General features: G+C 41.8%; 1 protein-coding gene across 5 annotated transcripts in view; it reads right to left on the reverse strand.

Annotated features, from left to right (window-relative positions):
• Positions 1 to 3,287: 3,287 nt before the first annotated feature.
• DEUP1 (deuterosome assembly protein 1) overlaps positions 3,288 to 12,666 on the reverse strand; it is a 106,501-nt gene continuing 97,122 nt past the window's right edge. For all 5 annotated transcript variants that reach the window (XM_035009390.1, XM_035009393.1, XM_035009392.1 and 2 more), the window contains one exon: positions 3,288 to 4,238. In XM_035009390.1, coding sequence (XP_034865281.1) covers positions 4,062 to 4,238 — 177 coding nt within the window. In that variant the 3' untranslated portion in view covers positions 3,288 to 4,061. The remainder of the gene's footprint in view (positions 4,239 to 12,666) is intronic.

Below are 12,666 nucleotides of genomic sequence, written 5' to 3' on the forward strand. Positions count from 1 at the left end.
TAGTGCCTAGCACATGGTCCTGGATAGATGATGGCGTTGCTCTTTGAGGATGTATTTTGTCTTCTGAGCTCAGACCTGTTGCCTCAGAGGGCAAGGATGGCAATAAGAGCTAACAGCATTTCCTGAGTACTTGCTCTGTGCCAGACTCCTAACTGTTTTCTATATATTACCTCCTTCAACCCCTCAAAAATTTTTGGGCACAGTAGTATTATGACTGATTACAGATAAGGAAATGGAACCTTTGTGCAGGTCACGGGGCCAAGGCATGGGGAGTCATTGGCCTCCAACAGATCTAAGCTGTCCTAACCATCGAGAACCTTTAAGACCTAAGAATTTCTAGTCCGGTCATGGGGCCAGCTAATGGCTCTGGGCACCTTCTTCAGTCTATGCCTGGCCTTACTGAAGCCTTCCCTGTTGGAACTTTGCGATTCTCGATTACCTGGCAGTTCTGCTGTGTCGGCCATCATTACAGTAATTGCCTGCCTGACTCTGACTCATGTTTATCCTTGTTATATGACTCACCTCTCTTGACCCATGTTGGATGGTGATGAGTGGCAGCTTCTGAACACTGCCTGGTTGACTTCTGTGACTCGTGCTGATATTTTGGCCTCACTTGTGCCCTGATAGTTCCCTGAAGGTCACAAAAACCTTCCCCCAGGATTTGCCCTCAGCCAGGACCCAGTAGGCCCATGGCCCATTCCCTGTCATCCCTGAGCCACGGGGCAGCCTCATTGTAGGAGGGAAGAACCTTTTATCAGTCTAAGTATTTTATCCTTTAGAGTTTAGCTCCTGGTGACACTCTGGGCTACAGCGTTGGAAGGGCTGGGCAGAGTTTCAGTTGCTAACTGGGCTTTAAGTCCTTGGGCCCAAATCCCTCTCACACTTTCTACCATATTGCTCACGTCTTAGGATTGTCGGGGTTTCATTTGCTCTGACCGTTAAGCACTATGGCTGATGTTTTATATCAGAGTCCTATTAGACATCAGTTGAAACATAAAACGAATGTGTACTCAGACGGTCCTATGTGAGGTCCAGTAGGAGTGAAGCTCCCCCTCGCATCCACCAGCGTTTAGACAAACTTACAGTCTGAGCACTCTTCTGCAGTTGACAATTTCACACAGCTTGTGTGTTGTCACTGTTCCATAAACTGCCTCGAATTTGCGCCACTCATTGCCTTTGCTGAAGGTACCCCCCCCCCATGTCTGGATTCAATCCGCCCATCAGTCATTACTTACTAAACACCTCCCATGACAGGGCCCTGTGCTGGGAGCACAGGGGAGGCAGGGAAGCCTAAGGAAGCTCCTCTCTTTTAGGATCTTTTGGGCCCATTGGAGAGACAGGAAGCACATAGATAAAGAGGAGATTGATGTCAGTGTAGATAGTGGCATGGGGAAGAGATGCAGAGATAACCCCACAGCCCTGCTGAAACCATAATTGAGTCTAGATTGCTCGGGTCAGGCTAACCGTGGTTGAGGCACAGCAGGGACCTGGACAAACTGACCGCCAGGGCAGGGCTCTCTAACAAGGCAACCTCTAAAATGCTCGCCTCTGGTTGCTCCCCCAGAGTGGGAGGAGACAGGCCTGGGTGGGGCTGCATCTCGGGATGCTGGTGCCAGGGCCACTCCCAGCTCTGGTGACAGATAATCCAGAGTTGTCTACTGTCTTCACTGAAATTTGGGGGTTACCTCTGATGTTCCAGCAGCCCACCCTCCCTCCCCCAAATTTGCTGAATTCCCAGACCAGTTAATAGGCTCCTGAGTAACTGAGAAGTGAAAGTGTCTACCTAAGCCGTCATGAGGCAAACGTTAACTCAGGTCACACTTCCTCTCTGAGCCACCGTCCAGTGTTAGATGGCCTCATGGGTCTTTCTCCTGTTTCTTTCCTTCTCCTCCTCCCATCATGCTGTAGCTAAATCATGGGCTAAAATGGCTTTTGTAGAAGGGAGGAGGCTACCACCGTTATCCATGACACGGTTTCTGTAGGAAAATGTGTTGTGCGCTGAGGTGATACGGAGCACATCTGCCTCTCCTCCCAGCCCTCCCACCCGGGTGCTGCCCCAGGGAATCCTTTGGTCTCTGGAGGGTGGGAGAGGCCAAGGACTGAGTGAGTGTGAGCAGCAGGGGGCTGGGGGGCGCTCCCTCCTTCCCTCCTCTCAGCATGCAAACAGAAGGCTGGCTTGCTTTTTATCTTGATTATATTTATGTTGGGCTTTAGCATTTGATTCCTTTTGAACAATGAATCCTGCTGTTAAGCAAAAAAATAAAAATTAAAAAAGTACTGAAAACTACTGTTTTAAGAAAGCCGGTATTAAGTGCAATGCTGAACTAGTGATTTAAAAGAAGTTTGCTTAGGGACTTGAAATAATAATCCAGAGGAGCAGATTCCCTGTTAGTCCTGGACGTGCTCCAAGTTCATGCTCTCTTGACTCTGCTAAGTTCTAAGAACACTGTAGCTAGATCTTTATTTCAGCACACAATTTTTAATCATGTCTCCACCCTGAAGAGAATGAAGTGGCATTCAGATTTAGGGGATTATAAAGACATGTGTATTTAAGCTTTTGCATTGTTTGTATTTGCATTACGGATACAAAGATTTTAGAATTGTTTATGGAATGCCCTTTTCCTAACGTATACTTTTTCTGCCCATCCTCTAAAGATAACACTGAAAAATATTTTGTGTCCAGGCTAGAAATGACCAAATAATTTTAAAGCACCATAACTTTTGTTATTTTCCTCATATAGACTTTTTTGGGTACACTGAAGGCTTTGTACCCCTCACATGTTTTGTCATGAAACAGGGCTTCTGTGGATAAGCCTTGTTCACCATCTGTTTGCTTACAAAAGGTGATACTGGGAGGTAGTAAGAGTTGGAGCCAGTAATTAGAAGCCAGGCATCTCGGATTCCATTGATTACCCTGATTCTGGAAGTTTCTTAACAGCTGGATTCCCAGGAATAAGGATTCTAGCCTTGCTGATTTCACAGGCTTGTTTTGAGTTGAAATGAGTATTGCTATGTGAAGGCTTTCTGCAAATAGCAAGAGCTGTACAGATCTACACAGTCCCATCACCTAAGGGAACAGGGCTCTGCATTTTTCACATGACAATGACACTTGTTATCTATAGACATCTTGACTTCATCTTTCAGTATGTTGAGATTCAGTCTTTCCAAAGGGAAAAAGAAAACTATAAAAGCTGTAGGACTTACCTTGAGTAACTATAGAGGGATTTTTCATAATCTGTATATAGATGTCATTTTTAAAGAAAGAAGAATGGATTGTCATGCTTATATGTTTGTAACTTGAATTTTATTGTCTACTACCATGCTATTACTGTTGTATACAGATTTGGCATTTACATTTTCAGTCCACAGAATTTCGTATTCCTTTACTGTATTAAAAACAGAGGTATTACAAAGAGGAATGTCACAACAGTAATGTTTCGTATCTTCTTGATCTTGTTCATGTCCATGAAGTAATTAGTGCTAACAGGAAAGCATTAATCTTGGGATGTTCCATGTCTTACTGTGTTAAAACAGAGACATTACAAGGATGAACGTGGAACCAGTAAAGCTATACTTTTTTTCTAAAAGACATTTTAGGATGCTGACATAGCTCAGAATAATGTCTTTTCATTTTTAAAAATCCTTGAGTTTCCAAACCTAGAACTGAGCTGCACTTGATGCGTTGATATTTGGAATGCAGCATTCCCTTTCCCTCATTTTGTGTTGTTACAGAGGAAATGGGTTTTCAGTGTACATGATTCAAGTGGGGGAAAAAAACCCATATTTAATTCCACAATATTCCTTAGACTGGGAAACGAATCTCTTTTGAAGTAGTCACGTTTATTTTATCGTAACTCTATAGCCAAACAATTTACTATGTAAATGTAGAAATACAAACAGCTTTATCGAACAAAATACTTACTATTTTCTAGCTGCCTAACAGAAATGATTTACTTAAGAAAACAGAACAAAATTTCTCAGTTTCATTATTCAGCTTTGTAAATATTTTGCCAGAGCTTTTTTTCTTGGGGTGAGGGAAGCAAATAAAAGAGTTTAAAAGCTCATATGTGTCTATTTTGTTTTAGCTTGGTGTATTTATTAAGAGTAAATTCTGTATGTCTTTGCAGTTCATCAATATGTGTATTTAGAAGTTTCTCAAATTCTTTTGCTCGCTTCTCTTCCTCCAGAAGGAAATGCTGTGCAGCCAAAGAGGCTGGGAAGACTGTATCTGGAGGAGACTAAAGAGAGAAAGAAATGTTAGATGAGGAACACAAAGCCTTCTAAACCTTCCTGTTTCCAGGCATGCTTCATCCCTGGCATGGTCAGACAGCGCAATTCTTAATGAAATAATCCAGGCTGAACTCTCTCTGCTGTTGTAATACAGTGACTGCTCGTGAAATCCTCAAGGAACGAAAACATCACAGCACCATTACATTCGAAAGCTCCAGAAATGAATATTACCATGTCCAACTGCAAAAGCAGGGACAACAAAATTACCATGGGACTTGCCTAAAACATACTCGACTAATTTGTAAAACCAAAGGTATTCATCTGAAAATAGGCAACTCCAAAAAGCTAAAGTGAAGATTATAGTAGACTTGGGCAAAGAAAGCTTAATAGGAAAAAAACAATTAAGGATTGGCTGAAAAAGGGAGCTAATTGCTGTCTGGAGTTGGCCAGGTGAGGAGGGCTGGCATCATGATGCATGTCGGGCTTCGAGTGGCTTCCTCACGGGGAGGGCCCTAATGCTGGAATGTAGCTCGTTTGTCCAATTAGAGCCGACAAAGCCTCAGTGGTAAGCGCCCAGTTACACACTTCGTGCTAATATGGAAGTGCTTGCTCATTTAACTGTTTGTGACCTGTGAAGTCCTAATTTATGCCAGATGACTTAGCAGATCTCATACTAGAGGAATCTCTGATAGAAAAAAATTGCCTTGTGTAGCCTCTGGCGAATTTACTAGGCAAGTTGCATTGAAGGCCCTTAAGATTCTGGAGCAAGGCCACACCATCTGTAGCAGAAAACTGTATACTACTCACAGAACAGTTCCTGCAATGCAGGAATGCAATGCAGGAACTGAGGCAGAGCATCTACGAAGTGGATAGGATGACTGGATCAAGCTCTGTCCTCGGCCACTCCAGTGGAAATTACAGATGGGTTCAACGGCACGGTCTCCCTTTCACCAAGTTAGCTAACCATTGCTGTTGAGTGTCTCATCTGCTTGCAATAGAGACCAAAGCTGAGGAGTTCCTGATATGGCACCATCCCTCAAAGAGACCAGCCAGCCCCTTGGTGGCAATTAGTTTACACCAGGTCCCTTACACCTTGGAAAGGGCAATGTTTTATCCTTACTAGCACTGACATGTATTCTATGGGTTTGCCTTTCCTGCCCGAAGGGCCTTGGCCTTGATCACTCCCTGAGAGCTCACAGAGAGACAGATTTACTGACGTGGGATCCTGATTAATAGTAAAGGAACCTAATTTACAGCAGAGGAGTATGGCAGTGGGGCATGACCATGGTATTCACTGGTCTTCCTGCATACAGCACCATCTAGACGATATGCTAGCCTGATAGACGTCTTGAAGGCAGGGCTGGGGCATCGTCAGCTGGGAAATTATATCCTGTGAGGATGGGGTACCGTTTTCACGATATGGTATAGACTTTCAACCAATGGCTATTATATACTACTGTGTCTCCCACAGGTAGAATACACGAATCTGGGAACAAAAGGGAGGATGGAGGAATGGCCCCACTCTCTATCACTTCTGGTGACCCACTTGGAGAATCTGTACCTTCTGTCTTCGTATCTTGAGACTCTGTTGATGTACAGGTGGTGGGTCTCAGAGAGGGAAATGCCTCCACCAAGAGACCTGTAAGAGTTTCACTAAACTTAAAGCATTGGCTGGTACCCAGCCACCTTGGGCTCTTTGTGCCAATAGATCAGAGGCTCAGAAAAGGGGTATTACCCCCCGGCAGAGGTATCTGGCCCTAATCATCACAAAGACTACTGCTACATAATGGAGGTGGTAAGGAATATGTCTGATATTCAGGTGAGCCACTGAGGTTTCTTTAAATACCCTCGTGCCCGGTTTTAACTGTAAATGGCAAACCACATCCTGACAAGGGCATGGGAGCCTAGAATGGGTGATGAGATGATGACTAGCAGTCAAGTCCTTGAGACCAGTTGCAGTATCAAGGCCTGTATTTTGTTGCACTAACCCTCCTCTTATAAGCTTTCCCAGAAATTATGGCCAGCCAGAAGCTTAGAGAAGATAGGCCTGAATGGAATGAACCGCAGGAAGAGAACATGGATCTGAGTGGTTCAAGAGGTGGACTGCAGCGGATGCTGATGGTGCCCTATGGGGATTCCCTTCACCGGGCTGGTGCAGCTATCCTCCAGCTACTGTGGGTGTTGGTTCTCTGGAGACCTGCCCTCGGCTGGGCTGGAGCCTCCTGCCTCATCTGAGAAGTTGCAGTATTCCCCTCAGCCCATTCCCTCTCCTCTCAGGGGCAAGGACTGACTGACACGGGGCACAAAACGCCAGACTTCTTGTCTCCAGGGGAACCGACTGTCCTGCAGTACATGCTCCAAGCTCCTGGTGAGACCAGGCCAAGCTAATCTCTAGCTGAGACCTCATCCTTGTTTAGCTTTTCTCCCTTCCCCTAGACTGCTTTCCTGACTCTCCTTCTGCTGAGAATACTACCTTCAATAAATCACTTTCATAAGAATCTCCATCTCAGATTCTAGGAAACTTGATCGCAGATGGACGACCTCCTAACTTCTGGCTTGAGTGATGACTGGGTGACATCAGTGCCATTTATTGAGAAAAAATAAAACAGTAAAAGGGGCCCATTAGGGGTAAGGTCTTGTTTATTTTCGATTCCCCAGGTTCTAGCACAGATTTTGGCACAGAGTACATTTTAAACAAAATTTTTGGATTAACATATGAATGAAGAAAGTGCATTTGATTTTAAATAATGCTGAATTAGGGGTGACTTGGGACTCAAACAGATTGTCATATAGAAAATGGGATATATCATCAGTCCAGATCTCAAAAGGTAGGTCTGGATCAGAGATATTTTAAAGTTATAGATATTTAAAGCTGTGAGTCTGACTGAAATAATCTAAGACATGCAAATAAAAAAGGCAATTCAAAAATGGAATCTTGGAGATAACTTCATTTCAGGCACCCACTCCCATGTTCATGTTCTCGACATTGTCAGCAATGATAACTGCTTTATTTATTAATCAAGATTTTCAGCAACCCATCTATTATCCTTCCAGCTTAGTCTAGTATTCCCACTTTCTCACGCCACTCATTCCCTTCTAACTCTGCTTATATTCCAGATCCATCGTTATAACCATTCAGCAATTTGTCTCCACCCCCCGCCCCCCGCACTTCCCTGTATCCTGTTCTCTGTCCTAGGTACTCGGCAAAACCCAGGCCTAAATAAACTGCCTGAACCATGCCCGCACCTGAGCAGCTGCATCCTCAGGCAGGCGGACGGAGGACGAATTGTATTACTGTGGGGACTGCTTTCACTTAAAGTCCATGACCTCAAATGTAAGATGGTAACACCTCCTGACCGTTCTATTGCACTTCTCTGGCATATTCACTTTCTCACTCATTACCTGGTGGCCTTGCCTCTTTCTCGGGAGGGAGCTCCGTCTCCACACCTTTTGCACCTGTAGCTATATTTTAGGCCATACTCTGTTTCAGAGACTCTTACTTCTACCTATACCATGGATTCTATTCCTTTGTATCTTCTCGATGGCTGTTTCTGCAAATGAACCTCGTTACTCATGGGTCCCACCTCCTTCGCCATCAATCTTCCCTCCTCTCTTTGAAGATTCCCATTGGACCACTAAATGTTATGGTCTGAGGCTTTGTCTTAGGACAGTTTCCCTATTTATACCCTTCCAAGTATTCTCATCCAGTCCTATAGATTTAAATATCAGCCACATGCTGATTACTCCCATATTTTGTTTCCAGCTCTGATCTCTTCCTTGAATCCCAGAGTCACATATCCTAACACCTATGTGATATCCCCATTTGCATGTCTAATAAACATTTTTGAATTAAGTGCCCAATCTAGAAATCATGATTCTCTCCTCTAACCCTGCTCCTTCCCCTAGTCTTTCATGTCAGAATGTGGTGTTAGCATCCACCCAATGCTCAGGCCAACATCCTAGGACTCATCTCTGAGTCCTCTCTTTCCTTCACTCCCCAGAGCCAACCCACTGTCAGTCTGGTCTGTTCTCCACAACATTTTGGATCCCACATGCTGCTCTATTTCCACCGCTACCAAACCAGCTCATCATCTCTTGCCTTGACTACTGAAATAGCCCAAAAATTGTTCTCTGCACTTCTACCTTTGCCCCTCTATTATTTATTTGACAATCAAAAGGGTCTTCCTAAAAGATACTTTAAAAACAAAACTCAAATTCCTTCCCTTGGCCTATAGTCTCTACAGATCTGGTCTTCCTCTGATTACTTCTGTGTCCCCATTTCATTCCATCCTCTCTCTCTTCCTAGGTTCCAGACCTTTCCACCCCCCCCCCCCCGTCTCGGTCTCGCACTTACCAAACTTGTTCCTGCCTTACAGATTTGCACCAGGGGCTCCCTCTGCCTGAAGCCCTCTTCCTCCAGATCTTTGGATCATTTTTTGTTGTTGTTAATTTAGGTCTCAACATAATTTAGGTCTCCTCAGGGTCCCCTTCTCATTTTCCAGGCCACTCAACCGAAAGTAATCCCTCACACTCCCATCACTTCCTATCACATCACTGGCTTTTCTTTTTGTCATTCAATTTATCACTATTTGATATTTTTTATATATTCATTTGTTTCCAGTCATTAATTCCCCCCCCCCTTTTTGAGGTAAAATGTACATCAAATAAAACCATTTTAAAATGAACCATTCAGTGGCATTTAGTACATTCACAATGTTATGCAACCACCATCTCTATCTGGTTCTAAAATAATTTCATCATCCTGAAAGGAAACTGAACCCACGAAGCCAGTGATCTCCATTCCCTGCTCCCTGCGCTGCCCCTGGTAACCACCAGTCTGCATCCTGTTTCTATGATTTACCTATTCTCAGCACTTCCTATAGGTGGAATCATAAAATATATGACCTTTTGTGGCTAATTGCTTTCACTTAGCATAGTCTTTTGGGGGTTCATCCACCACATTGTAGCATGTATCACTACTTCACTCCTTTTCATGGCTGAATAGTATTCCATTTTGTGTCTGTAACACTATTTGTTAATCTGTTCATCCAACTCGGGGGGGTTCCTCTCTTTCACCAGACTATAGATTTGTCTGTCCCATCAAAGATGTGTTTAGAACAGAACCTGCCATAAGCTAATGACAAACATTAATATTTAAAGGACGGGTATAGGAGAGAGAAGCTTGGAAGCATACTGGGAAAAAGTAACCAGAAAGGCAGCAGGAAAATCAGTGGAGAATAGGGTCATAGAAGCCAGAGAACACGAGAGTTTCAAGAAAAAATGATTAAGGAAGACGAGTTCTTAAAAGCATATTTAATTAACAAGTAGAAGGTTGCTGGTGGTCTTAGAAGGAACAGTATTGTTGTAGAAGTTAAAATGCAGACGTGGGGGGGGAACTACTGGACCCAGAACAGTGGACTAGGCCATGTCTTTCAGGGAACATCACAGATTAAGTTCCCCATGCCCAGACCAAAAACAGTAGAGAATTTTCTTTCCTGGCAACTCTGGGGCTATGAACTTCCTCCAAGGAGTGACGCAGAATTTTAGAGATAGAAGGAAGCCCAGTGTTTATTAAGTTATTACAACAGATACTCTCATATGCTTTTTATGTGCCTACTAGTGCTACACACGGTTTTAGGTGCTGGGGTTACAACAGTAAACAAAGACAGAAAATGTCCCTACTTTCATGGAGTTTAAATTCTGGAGGAGGGAGGCAAACACACAAGCAGACATAAAATGTTTTATGGTGAAGTGCTATGAACAAAATAAAAACCAGGACAAGGGGTCAGGGAAAAGAGAGGGAGATGCTACTGTAGGTTGGTTGCTCAGGCCCCTTGGATGAGGTGATATTTGAGCAGAGACTAATGATCCTAAAATGCTAAAATCATCTGACATTAGAACCATATGGCATTTAACAATTCATCATGTTTGGTTTCACGAGTATATGCTTACTTCAGAGTCCTTAAAGATCCAAATTTTGTTGATACAGAATTTGCTAAATCCCCTTAGCAGTTCCCATAGCTTAAATAAGGAAGTTTATTTCAGTTACTTTATTGGTATGAAATTTTATTCTGTTCAAATAATTCTGGCATTTTATGTTGAGATGAACACAAAAGAGCATTTCAAGGCTTTAGAGATCTCTAACGCTTCAAAAGTTAATGGTTTTAAGTCTTCTCCTTCCACAACAGCTTAAATCTTACTTCCAGTCTCTACCAAAAGAAGGTGATAGAATTCAGAAAAACAGAAAAGTACTCATGGGATACCCCATCCAGTTTAAACATTTTCTGTTGTTGTCATTGTTTATAATTTGTATCCAATATTAGTATATCATGGAGAGGTGCTGAAAATTGCATAACATACTTTGAATACAAGTGAAAGCAATTGCTAAGAGTAATACTACTTACTTTCTGAGGTAGACATCTACTTTAAGAAACCCTGTGATTATTATGTTCAAGAAATTAAATCATAAGGCAGAAAATTTCAGCACAGAACTGGAAAATGTAAAAAAGAATCAAATGAAAATTTAAGAACTGAAAAATAGAAGACTGAAATTAACCTACATGAAACCACTTTCTTAAGACAGGGAGAGGTGGTGCTTTTATGCATAGAAACCAATGCAGAGAGTCAAGGAAAATGAAGAAACAGAAGAATATGAAATTAAGAAACTTTCCCACCTGTTTTATGAGGTCAGCATAATCTGATACCAAAGCTTGACAAGGACAGCAAAGGAACATTATAGGCTAATTTCTCTAGTGAACACAAAGCAAAAATTCTAAGCCAATATGAACAGATCAAATGCAGTTATCAAGTGGAGTTTATTCCAAGAATTCAAAGTTGGGTTAACAAGAAAAAACATCACATTAACCAAGCAAAAGAGAAAAATTATATGGTCATTTATTTTCTTTTCTTTTGGTCGTTTCAAAAGCAGTAAAAGCATCTGATAAAATTCCATATTAATTCATGAGCAGTTAGCAATCTAGGAATAAAAGGGAATTTCCTTAATCTTTTCAAAGGAATCTACAGAATACCTATAGTAAATATCAGACACAATGGTGGAATATTGAAAGCTTTCTCTTTGCAATTAAGAATGCGAGAAGGATACTGCTTTTACCACTTCTCCTACTCAACATTTATAGGAGGCCTTAGGATAATAAAGCAAGAAAAAGAAAATAAGAAGGTACAAAGATATGAAAGTAGAAAACAAAATGTCATTATTTTGATTCTGTATATAAAAAATTCAATAGAATGTACAGGACTGGAACACATGTGCAAATTCAACTGAATATTTTCATGGGAAAACGGTTTGAGAATACTACCTTGCACCATACGCAAAAATGGATTCCAGGTGTAAATGTAAATATGAAAGATAAAGAGCCAAAGGTTCTAGAAGATAACATAGGATAATATTTTTATAACTTTGGGAAAGGCCAAGTTTTAAATAGGATACCAAAAATGTTAACTATAGAGAAAAAGATTCATAAGGTTGACTGTATTAAAATTAGGAACTTCTGGTTACCAAAAGATACTATTAAGTGAGGAGGCAAGTAAGAGTGGGAGAAGATATTTGCCATATACATAATCAACAAAGGGCTTATATCCAGAATATATAAAGAACTCCTACAAATCGATGAGAATAAAGACAATCCAATATAAAGTTAGGCAAGGAAATTGAACAGACACTTTACAAAGGAGAATATCAAAATGGCCAATAAATACATGAAAAGTTGCTCAGTTTTATTCACCAGATACATAATTAAGACCACAACAGGAAGTTACTACACACTGACCAGGAAAGCTAAAATTAAAAGACCAATAATACCAAGTGTTGGGAAGAATATATAACAAGAAGAACACTCTTATTGGAGTATTAACTGGCTCAAACAGTTAGGAAGACAGTTGGCATTACCTCCTAAAGCTGACCCTATGCATATCCCACGACCTAGCAATTCCACTCTTGGGAATATACCCAACGGAAATGTGTACACATGTGCACCAAAAGACACATACAAGAATGTGTTTAACAGTATTATTTGTAATATTCTCAAGCAGGAAATCAGTCAAATGCCTGCCAACAGTAAAATGGATAAATTGTAGTCTCATACTATGGAATACTATAGAGAAAAAAAATGGACCAACTACAGCCATATAAAACAATGTGGATGGTGAACCTCAGAAATAATGTTGAGCAAAAGAAGCCAGACACAAAGAACACATATAGTATGATACCATTTACATAAAATTTACAAATGGCTGCAACTAATTCATGACATTAAAGGTCAGGATAGTGGTTACCTTGGGAGCAAGTGGAAGAAGTGACTGGAAGGGGATGTGAGAGGTGCTTCCGGAGTGCCACCAACGTTCTGTTTATTACCTGTGTGCTAGTTACCTGATGCTCCCTTTGTGATAATTCATCCCGCTGTCCAGTTCTGATCTGTG

The sequence above is a fragment of the Mirounga leonina genome, unplaced genomic scaffold (assembly GCF_011800145.1).
Source record: "Mirounga leonina isolate KUSES-001 unplaced genomic scaffold, KU_Mleo_1.0 Mir_153, whole genome shotgun sequence".
NCBI classification, from domain to species: Eukaryota; Metazoa; Chordata; class Mammalia; order Carnivora; family Phocidae; genus Mirounga; species Mirounga leonina.